At 33.7% G+C, this 14718-nt stretch overlaps 1 protein-coding gene across 1 annotated transcript in view; it reads right to left on the bottom strand.

The window, feature by feature from the left end:
• Positions 1-608: 608 nt before the first annotated feature.
• The window catches only part of NYAP2 (neuronal tyrosine-phosphorylated phosphoinositide-3-kinase adaptor 2), a 248081-nt gene continuing 233971 nt past the window's right edge, over positions 609-14718 (bottom strand). Inside the window, exon 6 of the mRNA XM_058533478.1 lies at positions 609-836. Within this exon, the coding sequence (XP_058389461.1) occupies positions 609-836 (228 nt within the window). The remainder of the gene's footprint in view (positions 837-14718) is intronic.

Raw genomic sequence — 14718 nt, 5'->3', positions numbered from 1 at the left:
GACTTCCAAATTAAGCATCATATTTGCATTCATTTCCTGTCAAACCCTTAAAAACTTACAAAGCAACAGATGTTCTTAACAAACATGATATTCGACTTCTACATTACTAGCACCAGATCATATATTATGTGATTGAACATGATTTATAGCTATGAGCTCTTGTACAGAAGCCAAATGTGGGCAGGAAAAAAGAAAACATTTTAAATGCAAAAATTAATAATAAAAGGCATCAAGGGATTACATATAAAAGAGATAACAAACCAGTTAATACCGAAATTATATCATATAGTAAAACTTTTGATATTTCTGTAATTTATACGTATAATGTGTATTATTTCAGGTTTCACCCATAAACTAGTAAAATATTTACATCTTAATATTTTCTGGATTCAAAATAATCCGGGATAAACAAATGTGCCTTAATTGCAAGGAAATATACATTTTATCTTGAACTTGCCATGAGTAGGCACAGATTCCCATGGGTTTTCCAGGGAAGTGCTGGCATTCCATTCCAACAGAAAAAATATGTAACAGTTACTTATCACATGACCGAGTCGACCTCCCTCTTCGTGTTAAGTAATATGGAGCTGGCGCCATCTTGTATACAGTCAAATGGCAGTATCCCAGAATACCGTTTGCTGTTTGGAATAGGGTGGAGGACTGTACTTCTTTGCACCTGCATTCTTCTTCCAGCTGGGTAGTATAGGCATGCTATCCTGTTTGCAAAGGCCCTTTTCCATTTTCTGTCTAGCCTTTATTTCTTTGCACAAGCAACGTTTTTTCTCAATCATCTCAAGCATTGTATGGTCTCCATGAAACCACTGCATGCATGCCACCTAGCAAAAAAGAAAGAGTGAATACAGAAGAAAAAAATGGAATGAAAGCAGATTTTTTTTGCACTGTGCTAGTAGTTGTTTCGAAACATGTCAGCGGTTTCTATATCTTTGTAATTCTGACCAAGCGAAATTAAAGTATGGAAACGATAAATAAAATGTGTACTTAAATTAGTAAACATTGTGATATTATTAAACAATAATTTGGGTATGAATGTTTAGCCAATATGTTCTAAAATGCCACAATATTGAAATAAACCTTTTCTTTTAATCTTTTTAAGCAATTTGCCAAATATTTAGCTATTACTTTTATGTTGACCCCATCTTAGAGGTCCCAATATGTCTAAGTTCAATTACTGAAATTACTTTTCAGTGATATCTAACATGAATGTGATATATTTTGAATATTTTAACAGACATTTTATTCTTGAAATAAAACTTGGGTTTGTTCATAAATAACATATAGAATTAAGATTTTTAATAATTCTTCTACCAAAATGACTTTCAGTCTACGTTTAATGCTTGGAACTGAAATGCTTAAATAATTCTTTTGCAAAGAAGGTTTTGCTATACTTTTTGATGCTTCAGCAAATGTCCAAGAATCCTTGGCCTCTTCAATCATATTGACACAGATCTCAATTAGTTCCAGGACTTCAGAGAAACAGATTCATCGGGTCAATTGTGTACCAGGAGAAGATTCGATGCTGACTATATATTGACAAACATATGTTTCTGGACACATAAACATTGCTTCCAGGTATCTGTGGCCATGTCCACCAATACCTGTTCTTTAGAACAGAGCTAGCAAGTTGAGTCTGTCATACAAGGACAGCAATGTAATTGGGCCCTGAGCCCAAGATGGGGAGGCTTTCACTTAATTGTTTAAGCAAATCCACTGTATGATTTGAAGGGTTAAAATAGCTCACTTGGAATCACCAAATTTGATGTTACAATTTTAGGATAATAATCAAAGCAAATACTTATACACTTACTCTATACCAGATCTCATTTTAAGTACTTTGCATAGTTTAATTCATGTATTTCTCACAACGACGATGCTCTCAAGTAAGTGCTATTTGTTAACCCATAACGATGAGTAAAATGAGACTTAGAGAGATTTAGTTAACTTGCCTAAGGTTATAGAGCCAACAAATGGCAAAGTCAGGATTTGAACCCAAGAGTTCATCTCTAACACCATGCTTTAACAACTACACTGTACAGGCTCTCAACGTATATGCAGAACTGGGAAGGACTGGGAAGGTAAATTAGTACAGCGTCTTCAATGTACACATGAGGAAGCTAAGACTTCAATAAGTTATATATCTTGCCCAAAATCAGGCAGGAAGGTTTTGGTATGAACAAGGCAAAGTCAAATTCACAGGATTCCTAATCCTTTATGGAGAGAGCAGGACCTAAAGCTAGAAGACAAAGATTCAAAGCCTGGATGTGTGAAATTTCCCCTAGTCACTCCACTTCTTGGTTTCTTTATCTGAATAACTGAATTGATAATATCTCAATTTCAGAAGTTGGTGTAAAGATTAAGTTAGATAATGAAGGTGAAGTCATTTTTAAAAACATTAAGCCATTGCCCAAATGTTATTATTTTAATACTGACAAACACCTAGCAGTTTTTCATACCTCCTCTCTGTCAAGCATGCGTAAAGAGCTCTACTTACATTGAATCCTCCCAACCACACTGAAAGTCAGGATTTATCTACACACTACAAGTGAGAAAGCTGAGTCTCAGAAAGTTTAAGGAGCTAGATCAAGATCTCAGCTTATTAGCTGTGATATAAACTTCTATCAAATTCAAATCTATCTGAGTCCAAAGTGAATATTCTTTCTATTAAAGCATGCTCCATCTCCCGAATATTATCTAGAAATTATAATAATATTGTTGTGTGTACTGCCATTTCCAGATGCTACACAAAAAATGCAATAATGGCTTTATGAGTGAATAAAAAATGCTTATCTAATAAATCAAAATTAATGGCTTGGACTTGGAGTCCAGAAGATGACATTCTTGGATAAATATCTTGTATGTACCTAACCTGATATAAAGTTCCTTGAAAGGATGGGTTATGTTTCATGCCTTTTGGTGTCCTCTAGCCTAAGGCTCAGGGCCTTGGCCGTGGGTGTTCACTTGATAAACGAAATTCTAGATGTTTGTTGAGTTAATCTAACCAACAGGTTTTTGTCCCAACAGGAGATTGCTAAAATGGCTCAGAAATTTTTCAAAATATTTGTAATATTTTATAACTTGATAATCTACACAATAAAAATACAGTAACTCTATTTTGGTGGAAATACAAGCAAAATTTATTGAGTGACTGTAAGCTGTTATAAATGGAATTTATAACACAGAATTCCCAGAAGGCAGACCCCAAATCCCATCCATCTCAGTAGCCCCAACATGCAGAACAGAATTAGTAAGCTCTCAATAAAAGTTTTATGAATGAATAGAAGCCATCATCATTGAACAGTTTTTGTCGCCTCTCAGAAAACTCTCCAGATAAATTTTGTCTTAGTAAAATCTCACTGGATTTTACACATTCCAATCAAATTGCAAAACATCCAACCTTCTTTAAGGTAAGATATTTACAGCATCACTTCAATATTTGCATTGTATTTACTGGTCCACACAAGCATTTAATCATTTATTACTTAATGTCCTTTAATATTTTAAGGTTGTGAATGAGTACATGTCACTGCAAAATAAAAATTTTCCTGGATTTCTCTGACAACAGTGTCACCAATATATTTCATAGTTGTCATTACATTTCATGTATGTATAACTGCATTACATTACCTATAATAAATGTGTGTTTTCTGTCAATTAGAAGTTCACGCTATATAAGTGTGTAAATTGATCAAGAATAATCTATTCTTTAAAAATCTACAGAAATTTAAGAATAAAGAGTTATAAAGTATGGTTTTCATATTCTTTACATTTTTATTTTAAAAGGGTTGTATGTCCACTTGATTGATATGATGGTTTAAAATATTAACAGAAAGAAATCAACCCTTTTTTTCAGACTGACTCTATAATGTTAAACCATCTTCTTTTGGTGGCCAGATGTATAAGGAATACAAATTCCGAAAGAAAGCAGTGTCCAATATATGAAAGAGGGCTAGATATTCCAACAGAATTCAAATACAGGTTGTTAGAAGATAGCCAATTCAAAATTTTAAAAAAATAAATATTTTAACAAATCTATCGAGTCTGGTCTAGAATCTTCTCATGTTAAATCTGCTATCACACATTTTTTCTCATTTAAAATACCCAAGAAAATTATTACTATTTAAGATGAGATGAACGAATGTAGAATGTGATTCACTTGGGGGAAGACAAATCTTTCCATATTTACTTTTCAATAGCACATATTTTTCAATATTTCTTTCTAGAGAGTGCACATTCTTTTTAACTCCTGGAATTGAACTCCAAAGTTACTACTATGGCCATTTACATGGCAGAATCCCTCCCCCTAAAATGTGTCTAAAATTACATTTCACTCTGATAGTAAGATGTCGTGCTTCAACTCGTTATTTTGTACCGAACAAATGGCACGTTTAGCAATTACACGAAGTGTGTTAAGAATACTACCCATAAAATATTGCACGAATTTCCTATTTTTTTTGTTTTACCACCAAATTCTTCATATCTGGTTTAAGTTTAGCTGTAAAATCCCATTCCACTTCACCCTGTAGTTGAAAGAACTCTGGGATTTGATTTACAACAACAAGTATATATTGAGAGACAATTATAAAACAATTGTTCAATTAATATTAACATGCTTACATCTCTGGACAAGATTTTCATATTAACATGATTCAATGAGGCAATATTCTTGGCTAATAAGTTGATGGAGATAAAATCAAGTACAGTGTGAAAAGGGGGAAGAGAGAAAGTTAACAGTGGAGAAACCTGGTAGACACCACCTACACCACATCAGGTGATCAACAGTGATAAGTGATGTTGATAGTATGTACCCTTGATATAATGTGATAAAGGCACATTACCTCTGTGGTCTTTCTCTCAAAAACCCATCACTCCAGTCTAACCATGAGAAAAACACCAGACAAACGCAAATTGAGAGACATTCTAAAAATGCCAGTCCAGTAATCCTCAAAACTGTCAAGGTCATCCAAAATAAGGAAAGGGGAGACATGATCACTAAAAGTAATTAATGTGGTATCCTGGAAGGGATCCTGACACAGATAGACAAAGACTAAGGAAATCCAAATAAAGTATGGGCTTTAATAATAGTATACCAATATTGATTCATTAGATGTGACAAATGCACCATGGTATTGTAGATATTAACAAAATGGGAAACTGGGTGTGGGGTGTAGAGGAACCCTCTGTGCAAGCTTTCAGCCTTTCTTTAAATTTAAAACAATTATAAAATTCAAAAAAGTATATTTTTGAAAATCCCATAAAGAGACCATATTCTTTCCAAATGCTAGTTGTAACTGTATCTTTCATTCTTTAGATGGAAGCAACACGTTATAACAGAAAAAGTTAAATGACTTGATTGGGATTTTGATTGTTGTGTGACATTGAAAAGTCATATATCTCTCTGACTTGTATATACTTCCTATATACATTATATATATATGGGTACATAATTCATATATACATAACATATATTTGTATATACTTCATATATACATTTTACGTATATAGTACATACTTTATATATACATTATGTATATTGGTACATACTTCATACTTCACGTGTTTATAGGAGGCAGTGAACTAAATAAAGCATGCAAAAAGACTAGGAAACTGTAAAGCCGCATACATTGTTGATGATCTTGTCTACTGATCCTGCAATGCATCAAGAATAACATAAATGAGGACTCTTTGAAAATAAACTAAGCACTTCCTAATATTGAGTATATTTTACCCAAAGAACAAAGGAATAGTAATATCATCCAATAATAAATCTCCATACTATTTATTTAAAATACTGATTTTCCAAAATATGTAAATCATAAAGAGGAAAAAAAAAAGACTCTGAAATAAGCACTTGGAGCATTTCAACACTAAAAATGATACCAGAATAAAACTGATACAAGCATGCATATCTCTATTGATTTTGATTTGTGTTCCTCACGAGTTAGCATGTAAAAAATAATAATTTATCAAAGATTTAGGAGATGAAGCAATGCCAAGCACGTGTCTTGTGGGCCTTGGAATTAAGTTCAGCTATGAGTCCTTAGACTTGTGAATAAAATTTAATTTCTTAAACAATAGACCCAATACCAATACTAATTTTCAGATGCTCTGGGGGACAAAAATCTATCAGTTCCACATCAATCTCTGTGCCAATTTCTCCAATCCTGATAGACTATTTTGTGAGAAATCATCATTTCCAGTATGAAGAGGATAAGCTTTAATCTGTCTGAAAAGGAAGTTAGAATTACCAAATTTCTCTGAATTTTCCCTTTATCCTGCAGAAAATTTCTCCAGGAGAGCATGGATAGCATTAGTGGGGCAATAAGAAAGAGCAAGCATGAAGGCCAGCTGGTGCGATTCGAGAAGGGGAAGTAACTTCTTCAGGAACTATGGGAGGTAGTGAGGCACCACATGCACTGATCCTGTCGTTAGGACTCATGGGGTCAGCCAGAGGTGTCAGTGCTCTCATTGAAAATATTCTTTCTCTCCCAGTTAGTGGGCAAAGAGGTTGATTCTTTATTTTAAAAATGTACCTAAAGAATAACATGTAAGTACAATGGTTTTTTTTACATATAACTTCAAGAAAATGGACAGAGGTTGGCAAAGTACAACCCACTTCCCAAATACAGCCTACTGCCTGTTTTTACACAGCCCATGAGCAAGAGATTTTGTTTGACATTTTTAAATAGTTGGAAAAAAAAAAAACAAAAGAAGAATATTTCATGCCATGTAAAAATTATACAAAATTCAAATGTCGGGCCGGCCCGGTGACGTAGTGGTTAACTTTGCGCACTCTGATTCGGTGGCCTGGGGTTCGCGGGTTCGGATCCCGAGCGCAGACCTACAGACTGCTCATGAAGCCATGCTGTGGTGGCGTCCCACATACAAGTAGAGGAAGATTGGCACAGATGTTAGCTCAGGGATAATCTTCCTCAAGCAAAAAAGAGGAAGACTGGCAACAGATGTTAGCTCAGGGCCAATAATCCTCACTAAAAAAAAAAAAATTCAGATGTCAGTGTATATAAAGTTTTAACTGGCACACAGACATGCCCATTTGTTGACATATTGTCTATGGCTGCTTTACACTATAAACCTGAGTAGTAGAGACAGAGACCAGATGGCCCACAAAGCCTAAAATATTCACTATCTGGCCCTTTACAGAAAAAGTTTGCTGACCTACTAAGTAAATGGCCAATTAGCCCTTAAAATACATGTCTATTAGAACTGCCTGATAGAGAACCAAAAAGATTAATGTCAGTACTGGCCCTATAAAAAGGGCTTTAAAATAAAATCAAGAGCATTGAATCATATGCACTTACAATATTTTTCATACCAAGTTTGGCCCATTAGATAAATCATACAGATGAGACTTAGATTTGAAATCAGCTCTGACAATTAGTTTAGAGAAATTATTTGGGCATGTCGATGATTCATTTTACAATTTCATCATTATAAGGAAAAAGAGGAATGTTGGGATTAAAGAAATACAGTGGATAATCTGGTTTAAATTCTCTAGATAAGGGATTTAATATAAGGTCAACCCTTTCTTTTAATAACCCTGAAGTGGTTATTTGCTTGTCTGTGATATGCCACTGTGGTGATTCAACTTCAACATAAAAGCATTTTGAGAACTTTTTAAAAAATAATTTTAGTGAACTATATTTCTTCTCTTTTTTTCCAACTACATTTCGGAGGGAAGGAGTCAGCTTTACATACTATAGGCAACAACATAGGCCCTCAATAAACCTTTTGGAATTAACATAACCTAGAGAAGGAAGGGTTATAATTTTCTGCACTTGCCAGCAAATTCACTAATAAAATTGCTTTACTATTTAGCTATCAAATAACAAGAGATCAAATCCATGTTACTTAATCATTACATAGAAAAAAAAATCTTTTTCTTTGAACGATTAACACTTGCTCGATGTAACTGTTATAAAATAATTGATACTTTGAAAGCATTAGAGGTGTCCCAACATCATAGTATTTTCTATGGTAAGTGTTTAAAAGGTACAGTCAAATAATCCCTGTGACTTTACAATTACTCATAAACACCATTTATTCGACTTTAAAAAGTACAAATTCAAGGCCAGGAGGTGATTCTGGAATAAATGATTTTTTTTTCTTTCTTATGAAGGCCAGAATGAAGCTATTTGAACAGATGATACAAGTGGGTAATACTAAAAAAAAAAAAAAAACAGATAATATAAGTGTGCAATACCAAAAAGATAGTATAAGTGCGCAATACTAAAAAAAGCAGGAACTTTTCAGATCCATTGGGCCTGCATTTCATCCTGGCTTTCGAGTCTCACTTTGGTAACGTACAAGTTATTTATCTTGTTTTCTCGCCTGAGACATTATAACAATTAAAGATTATGTGTAAAATGTTCCTAGCTTTTGGACCTGATGATGTTATTTGAAATAATAGCACCTTTGGTATAGCTTTAGCTTTTTCCATAGTTTTTTGCCTATATATTTTTTTTCATCTTTAATTTTGATCTATTGATTGGGTGCTTTTTAAATTATTCACTTGTAATCCTCCCTCATTTATCAGCAATGTTGACTCAGTACTTATGTTTGTGAAAGAATTATTAGGCAAGTTGACACCTAAGGTGTGTACTGGAATTGCAGTGTTTATTTCACATGTCTAATTTAGCTTTGAGATATACATGGATAAAATGAGAACCACATCTTGATTTCAGAGTTGCTTTTGAATCATGAATGTACATTAACCCCGCCTTTCCTTTTCTACATCTGAAGATCCTCATCACTGTAAAATCTCTGATCAACTACTAGGCATGTAATGAAAAGCATCACATGCTGTTATTTTAAGCCATATATGCTATTTGTTTTTACATATCTGTGCCTGCTTACATGACCAGTTATGTAAAACTCACTCATCAAAAAGATTTAAAAATTATAAGTTAATAAGCCTTAAGATGACCCGGTTTTACCACTTATTAGTTGTGAGATCTGGGACAAGTCACTTAATCTTCTGAGACCTTGTTTCTTTACGTGTAAAACGAAAATAATAAGACCTCAGGTTTGTTGGGAGGATTGCATGTAATAATTTAGCATCTACTACAAAGCAGACACAAAAAATACAAGCTCCTCTACTCCCAGTAGACTGTGAGTTCTTTGAAGACAGGGGCTCTGTTGTGAATCCCCACATCCTTAGCCTTTAGCACAGGGGAAGTTTCTAAAAATGTTTATGAAATGAATGAATGAATGAACAAATGGAAGACCAGAAGTGCAATGCCCTCTGAGTGTTTTCAGGAAAGGAGCTTTTGAAATTTTTGATTTAATGAATGATTTGACTCCACTTTGGATCAGTTGAATCCAACAACATCACAAATTATACAAGGTTAAAAAAATATACTTCATGGGATTTTTGAATCCCAGGAGGCATCTAACTTTAAACTCGGCTCTCAATGCCATGCAAGTCATAATCTGAGTGTTCTACAGCTGAAAACATCTCTCTCATACTCTGTGGTCTTTGAAACTTTTGAGGGTCTCAAGTACTCAAATCCTTTGAATTCCAGGGTCTCAGAATCCTTTGCCCTTTGGCTCAGGTTAAGTGACAAACGGATGCTCCCTAAAGCTTAGTATGCTTTCAGGCTCCCTTGGGAATTTGTTACAACGTAAATTGTTAGGCACTATCCCCAGAGATTCTGACTCTAGGTTCTGGATAAGGTAGATCTCGGGTAGCTGCATTCAAATGGTCCAAAAATGGTCCAGTTCATTCTACGTCAGAAATGTTTCTCAAATCTGTCGTCATCCTTTACGTTGCCAGTGTTGTTTTCTTGGTTCAGTTCCTGGACCATTGAGATTGCCCCTAATGTTCCATCTACAGGCCACTTCTACTCCACCATCCACACTTCTGCCCAAATGCTCTCTGTGAAGCCCCCATCAAATCATATTGACTCAATGATTCCCCTTTACCTACAGAAAACAATGAATGCTCCAGGTCCACCACAGTGAGCTTCAACATTGTCTTTTCTGGCTCATTTATTTTACCCCATCCATTTACTTCCTACTCCAGTCATACCTGACAACTCATAACTCACCCAACACCACGGGCACAGTACTTCCTCCCATTCTTTTAGCTCAAGTTGTTTCCTCCTTCTGGAACTCTCTTCCTCCCTGCAGCCTCATGTTTCATGTGAAATCCCACTTATGCTTTCAAAGTCAAGCTAGATGTAGCAAGATCCATTCTGAGATCCTCCATGACTCTGATAGCCAGGCTGGCTTATTGCTGGCGTAGCCTTCATTCATTCCCTCATTACTTCCTGCAGTCACCAGACCCCTTACACCACGCTATGAACATTGTGTTTGTACAACATTCTGATCTTCTGGAAAGCAGAGATCCTGTTTACACTATTTTTGTATGTCTGGAATCCTAAGTCAGTACCCCCAGAGAAGTCTCATAATATTTTAAATAGTTAAAGCTTCATTGAAATAAAATTTGAAAGTGACTAGTTTGAGAGGTAGATTTTTTTCACTAATTTTTTCTGATTGTAAAAGTAATATATGCCTATTCTGCAAAATATGGATAATAGTAATATAAGTAAAAATCATCTGTGATACCACCATACAAAAAGTTTAGTTAATTTCCTTACATATAAATTATATATGTCTAATCATATCTTACATGTATATATAACCATTTTACATATATATATAAATTATATCATTTTTAAAACTGGTGATTATACTATATATAAAATTTTATATCCTTTAATTTTTCTTATTACAGTTATAGTCTTAAATACTTTTTTCAAGACATAATAACAAAAATAAATTATTAATTATGAATATGTATCTTTATCCATTTCATAATGGCTCACATTCGGTTGGTTTTCATTTTTTAAATAGTGTAAATAATGTTTCAATACTTCATGATTTTCTTTTCTTCAGAAAGTTACTCACACAGTAATTCTCAGGTCAAAGGCTGAGGACATTTTAAGGCTCTTGGTACAAATAGAGTCTATTTGTCTTCCAGAAAAGTTAAGCCATTTTCCATTCCCATAAGCAGGGTGGGACTCATACCACATCTTCATTAGCACTGAGTTGTGTTACCAAAAGAAATAGCAAGCAGGCAAAAAAACTTTGTAAATTTTATGTGTCTAAAAGAACTCTTGGATTTCAACATTTACTTTTATTAATAGTGAGTTGAATGAGCTTTAATATTTCACAAATGTTTAATAAAAGAAGAGTTGATCCATGGCCTTAATTAATTTATTTTTTCTAATGAGGTGGTAGGCTTACTCAACTAATTTATAATTATTTATAAATTTGGGGTATTTATATTTTATCATCATAATTTCCGATGTTTGACACTTTATAGTCATTTATGTTATTACACAGATGTTTCTAATTTTTATGTAGTCAAATCAATTGATTTTTTTAAATTTCCCCATTTTTTATTCTTTAAAGTTCCTGTCTTTTTGATAACCTATAAATATAATTCTTTATATTTTTCATGGTTTATGGTTTTATTGGACTCTCTAATTCATCTTTTACTTAATTTGTTTATATTCTTCTTTGTTGCTAAAAGTATGTTGCTTAGGAAGGAAAACTATATTTAGTAAGAAAAATAAGACAAAAGGTTAAACCATTAAAGGACAAATTTTACTTTTTAATTCTTCATGAGGTGAGAATCTACTTTTATTTATTTCAAATGTTTAATCAATTGTTCAAGCATATACTTATCAATCATAATGGTTATGTCGTATTTCAAATTCTATAAGTAATGCTGTACTATAAGTAATCCTATAATTTCATTTTATGAGGTCGTAGCTGGTGTGAAACTTTCAATCATTAGAATATGCATATCAGTCCTACCTTAAAGAAAATAATGTCTAAGTGAAAAACTTGTACTTCCCCTCTTCAAATCACCCTGATGTAATCATTATCTTCATGAAACATAAACCTATATGAATACACACATATATACACCTAATCAGTCTTTTGCAAAAAAATATACTGCTTCATTTTCCTGCTTCAAATGATGCATATTTTGGACAAATATAGTCTTCCAAGGTTGCAATATATTATAACAAAGTTTTCTAAAGCGTCTCACTTAGGAAAATATTTCACAATTATATTTAAAAGAATCATTATATTTCATTAAAAGAAAATAAAAATCTGTTTTGAAGGCTGTCTGGAAGCCTATCATATCCACACACACACACACAAACATGTATACATGCATACATACATACATTTCGTATATATTTATGAATGCGTGTGTAAATGTGTGTATAAAAGTATATATCGTATATGTGTGTATATATGCATTATTTGCATGCATATTTGTGCACATATGTATATACCACACATCTATGATTAAATTATCGACACTTTCTACAGGTCTTCTGGTTATCATATTGTTTAAAAAATAAAATTATAAAAGTTTTACTGAAGAAACACATGTGTCAATAATGCCAATGAAGAAAAAATGGTGGCCTACAGCTAATAAAATCTCCTATATTAAGATTCTTGTTTGGTCTCAAGGAATAATCTCAAAACATTTTTGAATGATTTTCTGAAAGTTCTAAAATAAGTTAGCAAGTTATAGTCACCTTCGATCAAGTGACTTTGGAGTGAAGGATTGTCAAAAGTAATAATCATAAAAACATCAAAAATGTAATAATAGCAGCAACCCTGATTTATTGTGCATAAACCATGTTCCAGACTCGCTTTGGGCACTTAGCATATATCAATTCCTTTAAAGCTTAATAACTCTATAAGTATGCCTTATTGCTATGTTTAGATGATAAATTGAGGGTTGAAGAGACTAAGTAATATGTACAGCATCATATTCCTAATAGAAAGCAGAATTGGAATTGGAATTCAAGACTAAATACACCAAAGGCTAAAGTCTGTGCCCTTATCACTACATCAAATTGTCTGACACCTAATTATGATTAAAGTGGCCCACACTGGAAAAAAACCACACACACACACACACACACACAATTATTATGGTACTTTCACCTCATAGAGCCAATGACAAGGGAAAGTGTATTAGATTAAATCAAGGTGGTGAAGTTTGCTGCTGAAAGATTGAAAGATTAGAGGATTTACGAACCATCAAAACTTTGGTGGAGACATGAAACTTTGATCTTATAATCTGTTATATTTGCCATTATTGTCACCACCACCATCTTCTCATCTTCATTATTATCAAGATCATGGGCACATAAGCATAGTGTTTCCTCTCAGTAGGTAAGGCACTGTATGAACACTCCACCTATTCTATTTCATTTTAGCCTCACAATACCCTGTGATCACCGTTTTCTAAATGAGAAAATCAAGTTCAGTTGAGGTTAAAGATCATTTAGCATCACTGGAGACAGATTCCAAACTGGATGTGAAAGGGAATTATCAACAGAGCAGAACGTGATAACCTACTTTCTCCAGATTAGACCCTGTATCGATAGTTTAGGTTCCTTTCCTCTAACCTACAAGAATACTCATAAGGCCCCAGAATATTGTCACTTGATTGTCTTTAATATCCTAGTGTTGAACTGTCAAGGCTGTTCTTTGCTCTTCATTTTACCTCCCACCTGGCTCCCTTCTTAAAGAAGTTATTACTAAAACGCTTAATGGATGGAGCATCCTGACCAGACATCTGTCCAAGTGGTGAATAACAACAATTTCAACAACAATAAGAACAATCATTCCCTTCTTGCTGTAGAAGAATAGCTCCATCTCGTCTCACTTCCAAAATCCTTACTCACTGGTAACACCTCCCTATAGTTGCGTGCTGAGGCTACAGTACCTGCTCTGGGTACTTCACCAAGGAAATCTTTATAAAGATATTTTTATTTTTATTTCATCAACCACTACTAAAGTTCATTTCAATAAACACCTTTTTTCGTTAGTTTCATGGTAGCAAACAATATAGTAATCCTTCCACACATAGTTATGCTTCTCCAAGTATATTCACAAGTATGCTGAGATGTTAGTGTTCCTTGACTGGGTTGCACAAAAGTGTTAGCTGACTCAATGAGTTGCATTAGGCGAAAAAGAGGAAGGCTACATAAGGGGAAAAGGCCAGGCATGGCTTTCAAACCAAAACGAAAGAAGATGCTAATTACATCGAGCCACCATTTTATAAATTTTTCACTGTAGCAGAATTTTAGAGAAGAATAAAATTTCAATGTCTAGAAAAATAAGTTTTAAACACTTAAAATGCATTACATTTTCACATTACAAGATGAAACTAAACACAAAAGCAAGTTGTCAAAATAGGATGTTAACTTTGTATCTCTTGTGAACAAATACAAAATGCAAATGGGCAATTGTATGTGATTTAGCAAATATTCTCTGGTGAAAGACTACGATCACACATACAACGGAAACCTGTCTATCCAATAACACGTCATCCATCCAGGTGTGAGCGACATGGTATTTGCATCTCTATACATGTACACAGAGCATATACACAGATGTAGTAAGTGGATTCTTCTCCGTAAGGATACATAAAAATGCAATGACTGAGAAATAATCATAATATTACATGAGAAAGAGTTGATTTGTGATATAATTCTAAAGTGTCTCAAACTGTCTTAAGGTACACATATGTACAATTCCTGATTGGAATTTTATGATTATAAATCTTTGCCCTTGGAAAGTAAAATGGCTAAAGAAAAATTGTCATATATTTTTCCCAATAAAGAAGACACAACATATTTC

This window comes from Diceros bicornis, chromosome 37 (assembly GCF_020826845.1).
Source record: "Diceros bicornis minor isolate mBicDic1 chromosome 37, mDicBic1.mat.cur, whole genome shotgun sequence".
NCBI lineage: Eukaryota > Metazoa > Chordata > Mammalia > Perissodactyla > Rhinocerotidae > Diceros > Diceros bicornis.
This window is presented reverse-complemented; position numbering and strand designations above follow the sequence as displayed.